At 56.3% G+C, this 12,111-nt stretch overlaps 1 protein-coding gene across 1 annotated transcript; it reads right to left on the reverse strand.

Moving 5' to 3' along the window:
* Positions 1-1,126: 1,126 nt before the first annotated feature.
* IL4 (interleukin 4) lies at positions 1,127-6,066 on the reverse strand. Its single transcript, XM_068148456.1, has 4 exons — positions 5,935-6,066; positions 5,719-5,766; positions 2,037-2,168; positions 1,127-1,231 (listed from the first exon to the last, which is right to left on the reverse strand). The coding sequence occupies exons 1-4, from the start codon at positions 6,064-6,066 to the stop codon at positions 1,127-1,129; spliced, it is 417 nt and encodes a 138-aa protein (XP_068004557.1).
* Between the last annotated feature and the right edge of the window lie 6,045 nt (positions 6,067-12,111).

Here is a 12,111-nt window from a genome sequence, read left to right on the forward strand (position 1 = left end):
TGGGATGGGGACTCTATCACTGGGCTCTCATAACCCTTTGGGGGAAGAAATTGTTCCTCATGTCCGTGCCCTGGGGCAACTTGAGGCTGTTTCCTCCTGTCCTGTCACTTCTTCCTTGGCAGAAGACACCAACCCCAGCTTGGCTTCAACCTGCTTTCAGGGATTTGTAGAGAGCCAGAAGCTCTCCCCTCAGCCTGCATCTTTGACATTCTCTGGCCTGCTCTACCAGGTCTCTGTCTGTGCTGTGCTGGCTCCAGAGCTGCCCCAGCACTGCAGGGGAGGTCTCAGCAGAGGGGCAGAATCCCCTCCCTGCCCCTGCTGCCCACACTGCTGGGGATCAGCCCAGGACAGGCTGGAGCTGGGCTGGCAGTGCTTGGTGCCAGCTCATGTCTAGCACTGCACCCCCGGGTTGTTCTCCTCAGGGCTGCCCACCAGCCTGTGTTGATACCAGGGGTTGCCCAACCCATGTGCAGTACCTTGCCCTTGGCTCAGTTTTGTTGCCTCTGCTGCAGGAGCTCTACTGCTCCCAGTGAATTTCTTCCTCTGGTGGACATCTCAGCCTGCCCAGGCAGTAGGGACCAGGTTTTTGTGGCCTAACCTTGCAGCTCCCTTGTGTCCTGTGACTCAGCTCATGCAGGAACCAACCCTTGCAGGGTCCTGGGGCTTTCCACAGCCCTCTCCAGCCCTGTGCCAAAGTAAGCTGCAGGACAGTAGACACCTACACACCTGCAGTACTTTGGTCTTGTGCTGCTTGAGAGCCCATAACCACCACCCAACTCTGCTGCAGGCTGGAGTCATCTCCTCCAACTCCAGCAAGTCTCTAGTTCTGCCCTCTCCCACACCACTATTAGCAGCCAAGAGCAGGCTGCAGCCCCAGCTACCTCCTCAGGCAAGCATCCCAAGGCTCCTTCAGAGGTGCTGTGCTGCCCCTTGTTGCTGTTGGCACCTGCAAGCACTCAACCACGCTTCTCTCCAAGTCTCTTCTGGCTGAGGAAGATCTCAGGCACCTTCCACCCCATTTAGTCCAAAAATACATTTATTAAAAAACATTATAAATAAGCTCTGAAAAAGTACAGCAAAAAAACTACATCATTAGAGTTCCAGCCCAAGAAACCAAAGTTGGTTTTCACTCCCAGCTCCTGGTTTTCATGAGGCGTTGGTGGAGTCTGTGCAGGGCCCTCAGGAACTCCTTCAGGGTAGTAGTGGTGGCTTCTGCCACGGGACAGGGTGCCTGCAAGAGGGAGAAATGCCCCTTGGCATGCTTCCTTGAGGAGGTGCCTGGGGCTGCAGCCTGGTCCTGGCTGTCACTGGGCAGGGGGGAGAGGCTAGAGTCCTAGAATGGCTTCAGTGGGAAAAGACTCCTGAGGCCGTGCTGTGGCCACATGTTTCTTGAGCACCTCCAGGGCTGGGGACTCTACCACCTCCCTGCACAACCTATTCCAAAGCCTGAGCACTCTTTCTGTGAGGAAAGGATGAGGTGGAAGCAAGAATGGTGACCAAGGGAGAATGTGAAGGCTGCAAAGGCCTTAGAATCATAGAATCATTTTGGTTGGAAAAGACCTTCAAGATCATCAAGTCCAACTGTTCCCTAGTTGCACCAAGTCACAGAATTCATTAGGTTGGAAGGGACCCTCAGAGGTCTTCTTGCCCAACCTCCCTCCTGTCTGCAGGGACATCTGCAACTCAATCAGGCTGCTCAGGACCACACCAAGCCTGATCTTGAATGTCTCCAGGGACGGGGCCTGAACCACATCCCTGGGCAACCTGTTCCAGTATTTCACTACTCTTGCTCTGAAGACCTTGTCCAACCTAAATCTCCCCAACTCCAGGCTCAAACCATTGTCCTTCATCCTATCCCCACAGGCTCTTCCAAACAGTCCCTCCCCAGCCTTCCTGTAGACCCCAAGCACATCCCTGGGCAACCTGTTCCAGTGTTTCACTGGAAAAGTCTGGTGCTAAACCCAGTCTGGTGCAAAGCCATGTCCCAGCTTGAAGGCTGCTGAGGGCTCCCTGGTGGGGGAAGAGCCTTGCCTTACCTTGTGGCCTATGTTCTTCCTTTGGACCAGTGTGAGCAAGTTGGAGTAGATGCCCTCCAGGTAGCTGTGGCAGCTGTGGCTCTCCCATAGCACAGTAGCAGCTTTGCACAGCATCTCCACATCATCACCTGTCTGGAAAAAGATACAGGGGCCCCTTTTGGAAACCCTCTTCCACAGCAATGGCTTCAGCAGCAGCAGGTTCCACCAGCACACATTGGGCATTTCTGCCCCAAAGGGCAGCTCTGAAATGCACCTTGAGAGGTTCCCTCCCTGAAGGTGTTCAGGGCCAGGCTGAATGAGGCCTTGAGTAACCTGGGCTGGTGGGAGGTGTCCCTGCCCGTGGCAGGGGTTTAGAACTGGATGATCATCAAGGTCCCTTCCAATCCAAACCATCCTGTGACTCTGTGTCAAAGCTTTCCAGTGCCTGTGTCTGTCTTGGGTCTGTTCCCATCTCTGGTAGGCAGGGAACTGCCAGTGAGAAGCTGTAGCAGAACTTGGCACAGTGATGAGCACCCACAGAATCCCAGCATGGTGTGGGTTGGAAGGGACCTCTGGAGATCACCCAGTCTAACCCTCCCTGCTAAAGCAGGGCACCCACAGCAGCTCACCCAGGGTCACAATGGTCAGCTGGGTTTGGAAGCTCTCCAGAGAAGGAGACTCTACAACCTCTCTGGGCAGTACCAGGGCTCCAGCACCCTCACACCAAACAAGTTTCTGCTCCTGTTCAGGTGGATCCTCCTGGCTTGCAGTTTGTGCCCATTGCCCCTTGCTCTGTGGCTGGGCACCGCTGAGAGGAGCCTGGCCCCACATGCTTACAGCTCCTCTTGCAGGTGTGAGTGTGGGACCTGTGCCAGGGAGCTGCTCCTTGCAGGGTCCCTTGGGAATGAAGCTGGTTTGGGTGGGCATAACAAAAGCCCTTGGGAAGAGGTTGCCTCCATCAGGTGCTTTGAGTAGATAAAGGCAGAGACAGCTGGCAGGTGAGGAGCCCAGAAGTGCTGGTGGGAACAAGACATTTCAGCTGACGTCACCTCAGTGCAGTATCTTCAGGCAGGTCCCTGTAGCTCCAGCTGCTTGCATCTCCTCAGCTGTCACCCAAGTGCCACCAGCCCATCCCTGTCAGCACAGCCATGGCCCCCACCCAGGGGTGCTGAGCCCCAGCCCCTCACAGGAGACTGCTGTGCCCCTCAGCTGCAGGCAAATGAAGGGCATCAGCAAGGGCATTGGTGAGGGTGTGGGGGTTGTGCCAACAGGAACCTGGGGCTTGGGGGAGCTGGCTCAGGCAGCAGCTTCAGAGCAGAGCTTGGCTTCATCATCTGCTATCAGATCTTCTAAGGAGCCTCCCACCAGAGGGAGAGAGGGACAGTGTCCAACCCAGGTGTGAGATGCCTTGCAATGGGCACCTGTGGGTGTGGGTGAGTGGTGACACTGCTCCAAGGCCAAGGGAGAAGGTTCTCCTCCCTTCCCTTCTGGAAAGCCTGAAAGCAATCAGTGCTGCCCCAGCACCATCTGCCCACTCCTCCAGCCTTCCCCCTGGCCTCTGACCCTGCTTTGGCTGGAGCTGGAGCTGGGTGTGGGAAGGTGAGGGTACCAGTGCTGGGCATAAGGAGCAGGAGGACCAGCCTGGCAGCCCAGCATCACTGCTCGGGGCTCAGGATGAGCTCCTTGCTCCTGTGCCACCCATGCTGGGCACTGGGTGCAGTGAGGACCAGCCTAGCAGCCCAGCATCACTGCTCAGAGCTCAGGATGAGCTCCTTGCTCCTGTGCCACCCATGCTGGGCACTGGGTGCAGTGAGGACCAGCCTAGCAGCCCAGCATCACTGCTCAGAGCTCAGGATGAGCTCCTTGCTCCTGTGCCACCCATGCTGGGCACTGGGTGCAGTGAGGACCAGCCTAGCAGCCCAGCATCACTGCTCAGAGCTCAGGATGAGCTCCTTGCTCCTGTGCCACCCATGCTGGGCACTGGGTGCAGTGAGGACCAGCCTAGCAGCCCAGCATCACTGCTCAGAGCTCAGGATGAGCTCCTTGCTCCTGTGCCACCCATGCTGGGCACTGGGTGCAGTGAGGACCAGCCTAGCAGCCCAGCATCACTGCTCAGAGCTCAGGATGAGCTCCTTGCTCCTGTGCCACCCATGCTGGGCACTGGGTGCAGTGAGGACCAGCCTAGCAGCCCAGCATCACTGCTCAGAGCTCAGGATGAGCTCCTTGCTCCTGTGCCACCCATGCTGGGCACTGGGTGCAGTGAGGACCAGCCTAGGAGTCCAGCATCACTGCTCGGAGCTCATGACGGGCTCCTTGCTCCTGTGCCACCCATGCTGGGCACTGGGTGCAGTGAGGACCAGCCTAGCAGCCCAGCATCACTGCTCAGAGCTCATGACGGGCTCCTTGCTCCTGTGCCACCCATGCTGGGCACTGGGTGCAGTGAGGACCAGCCTAGCAGCCCAGCATCACTGCTCGGAGCTCATGACGGGCTCCTTGCTCCTGTGCCACCCATGCTGGGCACTGGGTGCAGTGAGGACCAGCCTAGCAGCCCAGCATCACTGCTCAGAGCTCAGGATGAGCTCCTTGCTCCTGTGCCACCCATGCTGGGCACTGGGTGCAGTGAGGACCAGCCTAGCAGCCCAGCATCACTGCTCAGAGCTCAGGATGAGCTCCTTGCTCCTGTGCCACCCATGCTGGGCACTGGACGCAGTGAGCACCAGCCTAGGAGTCCAGCATCACTGCTCGGAGCTCATGACGGGCTCCTTGCTCCTGTGCCACCCATGCTGGGCACTGGGTGCAGTGAGGACCAGCCTCGGAGTCCAGCATCACTGCTCGGAGCTCATGACGGGCTCCTTGCTCCTGTGCCACCCATGCTGGGCACTGGGTGCAGTGAGGACCAGCCTAGGAGTCCAGCATCACTGCTCAGAGCTCATGACGGGCTCCTTGCTCCTGTGCCACCCATGCTGGGCACTGGGTGCAGTGAGGACCAGCCTAGGAGTCCAGCATCACTGCTCGGAGCTCATGACGGGCTCCTTGCTCCTGTGCCACCCATGCTGGGCACTGGGTGCAGTGAGGACCAGCCTAGGAGTCCAGCATCACTGCTCAGAGCTCATGACGGGCTCCTTGCTCCTGTGCCACCCATGCTGGGCACTGGGTGCAGTGAGGACCAGCCTAGGAGTCCAGCATCACTGCTCAGAGCTCAGGATGGGCTCCTTGCTGCTGTGCCACCCATGCTGGGCACTGGGTGCAGTGAGGACCAGCCTAGCAGCCCAGCATCACTGCTCAGAGCTCATGACGGGCTCCTTGCTCCTGTGCCACCCATGCTGGGCACTGGGCACAGCGAGCACCAGCCGAGGAGTCCAGCATCACTGCTCAGAGCTCATGATGGGCTCCTTGCTCCTGTGCCACCCATGCTGGGCACTGGGTGCAGTGAGCAGCAGCCTAGGAGCCCAGCATCACTGCTCAGAGCTCATGACGGGCTCCTTGCTCCTGTGCCACCCATGCTGGGCACTGAGCGCAGCGAGCACCAGCCGAGGAGTCCAGCATCACTGCTTTGGGCTCATGGTGGGCTCCTTGCTGCCATGCAGTGCCACACCAGGATGGGCAGGACTCCATGGCTGCCTTGTGCTCTCCTCCAGCCCCTGGCAGCCTCTGCCCATGCCCCCATGCCTGCATGCCCAAGGAGAGATAAACTTTCTCTTACCTTACCACCTGCAAAGACATCTGTCACGTTCATCTCGTCACAGGAACCCTTCAGGGAGACACACAGGACAGCAGGCATCAGGCAGGAGAAGCCAGCAGCACCAATCCCTGCTGCCACAGGAGGCAGGCACATGCCTGGCCCTTTGCCTGGCTGCCCTCAGCACCTTCCTCTGCCTCAGCACCCCCGAGGCCAGCAGTGGGTGAAGGCTGAGCCTACCTGTGTCTGGAGGAGCTGGCTCAGCAGCCTGATGTTCTCCATCAGGAAGTTGGCAGTGGGTGGCAGCAGGGTAGCTGAGTGGCCCTGGCAGGCTGAGAGCAGCAGGGTGGTGAGCAGCAGCAGGATGCTCATGGCCTGCCTGGGTGAAGCCTCCCCTCAGCTGGCAGTGCCTGGATTTGGGGGTGATCTCTACCTGGTGTGTGCGTTCCTGGGAGAAACCTCTCCATTTATGGCTCTCAAAAGCGCTGAACCTGTTGGAAAAAACACCCCAAAACAAAACCAAACCCCCAAACCTTTTGTTTTTCCCTTAGCTGCACTTTCCAGAGTCACTCCTATGGACAAGAGGTCTTTTTTGCAGCAGTCAAAGATGTTCTTCTGATCTTGCAACGTAGGAAGTTTCCACCGTGAGCTGGCGGTGGTAGGAGTCAGCTCAGGGCAGGCGAGGGGGACCTGCCTGCCCTGGCCACTCTGCCTCTCCCCCATCCCAAGGCCTTTCCCAACACCTTCAGGTGCAAGTGCCCCAACTGGGAAGACCACAGTCCCGAGCCTGCTCGAATCCTGGAGCTTTGCTCTTGTTCTTCCGTCCTCCTCCAGCTCCTCCAGCTTACGTTTGGTCATTTGAATATCTCCAAATCATGCAAAGCATCCTTCATCTGCATATCAGCTGCTGCCTTGGGCTTAGCTTAACCTGTGCCTGGGGAGGAACAGAAAGTGTGGTGGAGCCCTGCCTGGGACCCACTGGGACTAAAATCTCCAGGGCTGGGAGGTTTATGGAGAGCTGCGGAGCTTCCTGGCCAAACAGCACTCCCAAAGCAGAGTGGCCCAGCCTGCAGCAGCCTGCAGGGCTGTGGGTGAGGGAGAAGGAGCTGGTGGTCTCATCCAAGGATGCTGGGGAGGGACTCTTGATAAGGGCCTGTAGTGATAGGATGGGGGGGCAATGGCTGTGAGCTGGAAGAGGGCAGATTGAGATTAGGAAGAAATTCTTGCCAGTGAGGGTGGGGAGACACAGGAACAGGTTGCCCAGGGAGGCTGTGGATGCCTCCTCCCTGGAGGTGTTCAAGGCCAGGTTAGATGAGGCCTTGAGCAGCCTGGGCTGGTGGGAGGTGTCCTTGCCCATGGCAGGGATTTGGAACTGGATGATCATCAAGGTCCCTTCCAACCCAACCCATTCCATGACTCTGTGATGTTGATGCTGGGCGTGCTGGTGCTGGGGACATGGAGCTTTGCACCTCTGCTTGGCCAGCTGCAGGCTGCCCCATCCCATCCTACCTGGCTTGGGGTAAAGCCTGAGTGAGGTTCAGGGGCTGGCACCCCCAAGCAGCCCTGCTGCAGGAAATGGTGCTGAGCAAGCTGCTAAGCAGGGAAGCTGTGGAGTTTTGTAATAACTAAGAGGGATTTTCCTCACTCAAACAGCAACTCGCCAGCAGATGCTTGATAAGAGCTTGAGAGGGCTCCAGGAGCAGCCAAACAAAGGCTCTTGGGTTTGTCTCGTTCCAAAATGCCCCAGATGAAGTTGGTGCCACTGACTCAGACAGAGCTTCCCCAGGGGGTTGTGTCTGCTGCCTGCCTGCTGATGGAGAGCAGATAAGTGTCCCTGGCAGCCGGGATGCCCCTAGACACCTCACTGCTCTGTGCCCGGGGGTGGTGGGGAGCTCCCTGCCCAGCAGTGAGCAGAGAATCACAGAATGGTTGGCTTGGAAGGGACCCCTGAAGGTCATCTAGTCCAACATCTGCAACTAGGGCAGGTTGCTCAGAGCTCCAGACTGACCTGGAATGGTTCCAGGGATGGGGCATCTCCCACCTCTCTGGGCAACCTGAGACAGTGGAGCATTTCTTCCTCATCTCAGTCTAAATCCCTCTCCTCTCTGTGAAAAACTTTCTTCCTTCTCTCCAGTCTGAATCTCCCTCTTTCAGTTCAAACCATCACCCCTTGTCCTGTCACACCAGGCCCTGCTCAAAAGCCTATCTCCAGCTTTCTGATCAGCCCCTGAAGCACTGCAAGGCCACCAGAAGGTCTCCCTGGAGCCTTCTCTTCTCGAGGCTGAGCAAGCCCAACTCTCTCAGCCTGGCCTCACAGCAGAGAGCATTGCTGTGGCCTCCTCTGCCCTGAATCCAAGGAGAAGGGGATGGAGGTGGGGGGGTCCTGTCCCACAGACACGGTGTTTTCCCTGGTGATCAGGGTGGAAAGCTCAGAAACTGGAGTAAATGAACAGAAAATGCTAAATGAACAGAAAAATGTAACCTTTGAGCTGCCCAGGCTGAATCACGGTGGAAACCTGCATCACTGTGCCACTGAGGCCAGCTGAAGGCAGCCATGGCTCCATCAGTCAAGCTGGAGGGCTGGTTCTGGCCCTGGCACGGTGCCCATCTCAGCATGTTTGGGGGGTGAGGATCATTTCTAGAGCCTCAGCAGCACCTCTGTCCCAGCCATTGCTCAGGGATGAACCTGCTGCAGCTTCCCCTTCTGGAGGAAGATGCTTGATTCAGAAACATGTCCTCAGTTTTCCTCCACTGCCATTCTCCTCCTCATCACACAAGGATCCTGGCCTGGGCTCCCAGCATCTGTGTCCCTGCAGCCACCAAGTCCCAGGGCCACCAGCTCTGCTTTTTAACCCTTTTCCATGTCCCAAACTGGAGAGATTCCAGGACAGCCACAGAGGAAGGACCATGAGGGCTTGCTGGAGCATCCCATGCTGCCCAAGGGAAAGTCCAGCGGGCACTGGCAGAGGTGTGCTGCTGTTTTCATCCCTTTCTGTTGCCTGCCAGGTCTGGTGTTGCTGCTGTTAATGATGGGGTTCCTCCAGAGCAAAGCCAAAGGCTGCAGGTGATGCCCCACCACAGGACTTTAGAGCCATTTCCTGCATTTCCAGCCATTTCCTGCAGTAACAGTGACCTCCAACAGCCACTTTTGGCTATTTTCTTCCCTCCTCCTGTACCTGCCAAGCAGGGACTTGTCCTGTGAGCTGGCCCCATGAGTGCTGCCACTGGGAAAATAGGATTCTGCACCTCTTCTCCAGCATCCCATCCCTCCCCTCTCTGCTGAGCACCTCCTGGCCACCTGCTAGCACTGACCCACCCCCCAGGCCAGGGTCTGCACCCCAACATACCTCCCTTCATCACAGCCCCATGCGTGATGGCACCTGGGGCCATGGTTTAGTGGCCATGGTGGTGCTGGGTTGATGGTTGGACTGGATGGTCTTGAAGGCCTTTTCCAATGGAAATTATTAAATGATTGCATGACAAGATCCTTCTCCAAAACAAGGTCCTCTCATCCCTCTCCTCCAGCCCTTCCCTTCACCCCCTGTTTTCACAGAATCACCAAGGTTGGAAGAGACCTCAAAGTTCATCCAGTCCAACCTGTCACCCAGACCTCATGACTGAACCATGGCACCAAGTGCCACATCCAATCCCCTCTTGAACACCTCCAGGGATGGGGACTCCACCACCTCCCTGGGCAGACCATCTCAATGGCTAACAATTCTCTCAGTGAAGAGTTTTCTCCTCACCTCCAGCCTAAACTTCCCCTGGCACAGCTTTTTTTCCCTCTCAGGAGGTCCAGCAGTGCCTTTTGCTGCCTTGCAGACTCTCTCTGTGGCAAACTGGGGAGATGTATCATAGTATCATAGTATCATAGTATCATAGTATCATTCAGGGTTGGAAGGGACCACAAGGATCATCTAGTTCCAACCCCCCTGCCATGGGCAGGGACACCCCACACTAGATCAGGCTGGACAGAGCCTCATCCAGCCTGGGCTTAAACACCTCCAGGGACAGGGCCTCGACCACCTCCCTGGACAACCCATTCCAGGGCTTCACCACTCTCATGGTGAAGAACTTCCTCCTCACATCCAGCCTGAATCTCCCCACCTCCAGCTTCATTCCATTCCCCCTAGTCCTATCACTACCTGAGATCTTGAGAAGTCCTTCCCCAGCCTTCCTGTGAATTCTGCCCCCCAGATCCCAACCTTCCCCACCCCATTGCCCCTGTGCCAGCTGGCCAAGGAGACAGCACCTCCTGCTGACCTTCCTTGAATGCTGAAGGCCGGGGGAGGGAAATCAACAGCACAAACCGTGGCTACCAAGAGCTCGTTCCTCAGTAGTTTATTGCCCTGAAACACCTCTTGTAACAATCAGTGCAAAGACCAAAATGAACCAATCAAACCAAGCCAGGACATGGAGATGGGTGCTAATTGGAATATATTAGCTCTGTCAGAATACAAATGTGTTTAAATAGAAGGAGAGAACAATAAATTATACATCATCAGGTGGAGAGGTGAGAGTAAGGCAGTAAAGAGGTCCCTAAGGCTGAGGTAGCAGCACTTTAACCAGGGCTGTGAGCCACAGATCTGCTCTTCTCCAACTGAAACCACCCAAATTCTGGCTCTTTCCTCTTTGGTTTGGGTCCCAAATGAAGAAAAGCTTTGGACAACCCAGGGTTTGGTTTTGTTTGTTTGTTTGTTTGTTTTGTTTTCCTGGCCTTGGATCTTTAGGTATAAAAATAAGTTATTTAAATAAACTATAATAATAAATAACCTCTGGAAATGATGGTGCCAGGGAGCACCCAGGAGAGCCAAAGTGATCCTGCAGACTCTCCTGCTCATCACTGTCAATAACTTAAAAGCCCACCCAGAAAAGACACATTAAAAGCACATAAAAAGGCACACTGAGGGTGCACTGACAGGGCTGGCTGCTGGAGAGGCAGCTCCTTTCCTCTTCTCCTTCCTCTTCCTCTGCTCCTTCCCTTCCCTCTGCTCCTTCCCCTCTGCCTCTTTGCCCTCGGTTGCTGCACTTCCCCAGCTCTGCTCCCACTGAGAAGTTGTCCCCCCTGAGCTGCTGTAGGAACTTGAAAGTGTGAAATGCATCATTTCAGCCCAGATCTTGATCTCTTTAGGAAGAGAAAATGATTATGAAGAAGCCTCCCTTCACTAAGAGGAACAGGAAGCAGATAATCTGGTTTTGGTTTTTTAGTAGGTGGAGGAGTTGCAAGCTCAACCTCCTCGGCCACCCCATCCAAGTGTGATGCTCTGTGCTCCTCCCAGCCAGGAAAATCCTCCCGTGAGCCTTCCCAGGGGGTTGCAGCCTCTTGAGGGGCCACAGCCATCTCAAGGGGTCACATCCATCACTCCTAGGGGTCACATCCCTCCCTAGGGGACACATACATCCCTGCCATGGGGTTCTAACCCTCTCTTGAGTGGTCAAATTCCTCCCAGGAGGTGATATCCATCTCTCCTGGGGTGGTCAGATCCCTCTTAAAGGGTCACCTCCATCCCTCCCAAGGGGTCACGTCCTGATTTATGCTGGCTGGAAGAGCCACAGGGCTGTGAGGGAGCTCTAAGGGCAGCCTCGTCCAGACAAGACCTCTCCTGCCAAGCTGAGGTTTGTCTAACACACTTGGATGGAAAGCCTGGGAGCTGCCAGGCACCCGCCAGGAAGGGGACACTTCCTGAGTGGTCGTGGGTGCCCGCTGGGACTTACATTGGGTTTAGGGGGGCAGGGGCAGAGCTGAGGAAGTGCATGCAGAGGGGAGCTAGAAACAGTCAGCACAACCTATTTTAAGAGCTGCCAGCAGGAAGGCTCCTGGACCTGGGGCTGGCGGCGGAGCGGTGCCCGTCTCGGTGTGCTGCTTGCATGCCCAGGCGCCTGAACAGGCCCTGGGTGAAGTTCCCCAGGGCTGGCAAGAAGTGGCGCAGGTAGATCTCGTTGTCATTGCTCAGGGAGCAGGTCTGGGGAAGGAGGGAAAAACATTACCAAGATGTTCTTCACTGCCAGGGTGGTGAGGAACAGAATTTGTGGGCATCACATCCCTGGAAGTGGTTAAGACCAGGCTGGATGAAGCTTGGAGCAACCTGGTCTGGGTGGAACTGGGTGATCTCTAAGGGCCCTTCCAATGCAAACCATTCCATTGTGATTCTGTGGCATCACAGCTGACAGCAGGAATCATAGAATCAGAATTCTTAGGGTTGGAAGGGACCTCAAGGATCATCTAGGTCCAACCCCTCTGCCATGGGCAGGGGCACCTCACACTAGATCAGGTTGCTCAGAGCCATATCCAGCCTGGGACTGAGGAGCTGTGGTGGTAGCTAGCAGCCCAAGCCAATGCTCTGTTTCTGTGGACTCCATCTCCACATAAGTAATGCAGTAAATAATACAGAGTCATCAGGATGTGGGAGCAGGAGG

Source organism: Melanerpes formicivorus, unplaced genomic scaffold, assembly GCF_026170545.1.
Source record: "Melanerpes formicivorus ecotype bairdi unplaced genomic scaffold, bMelFor1.0.p_v2 SCAF_2, whole genome shotgun sequence".
Taxonomy (NCBI): Eukaryota; Metazoa; Chordata; class Aves; order Piciformes; family Picidae; genus Melanerpes; species Melanerpes formicivorus.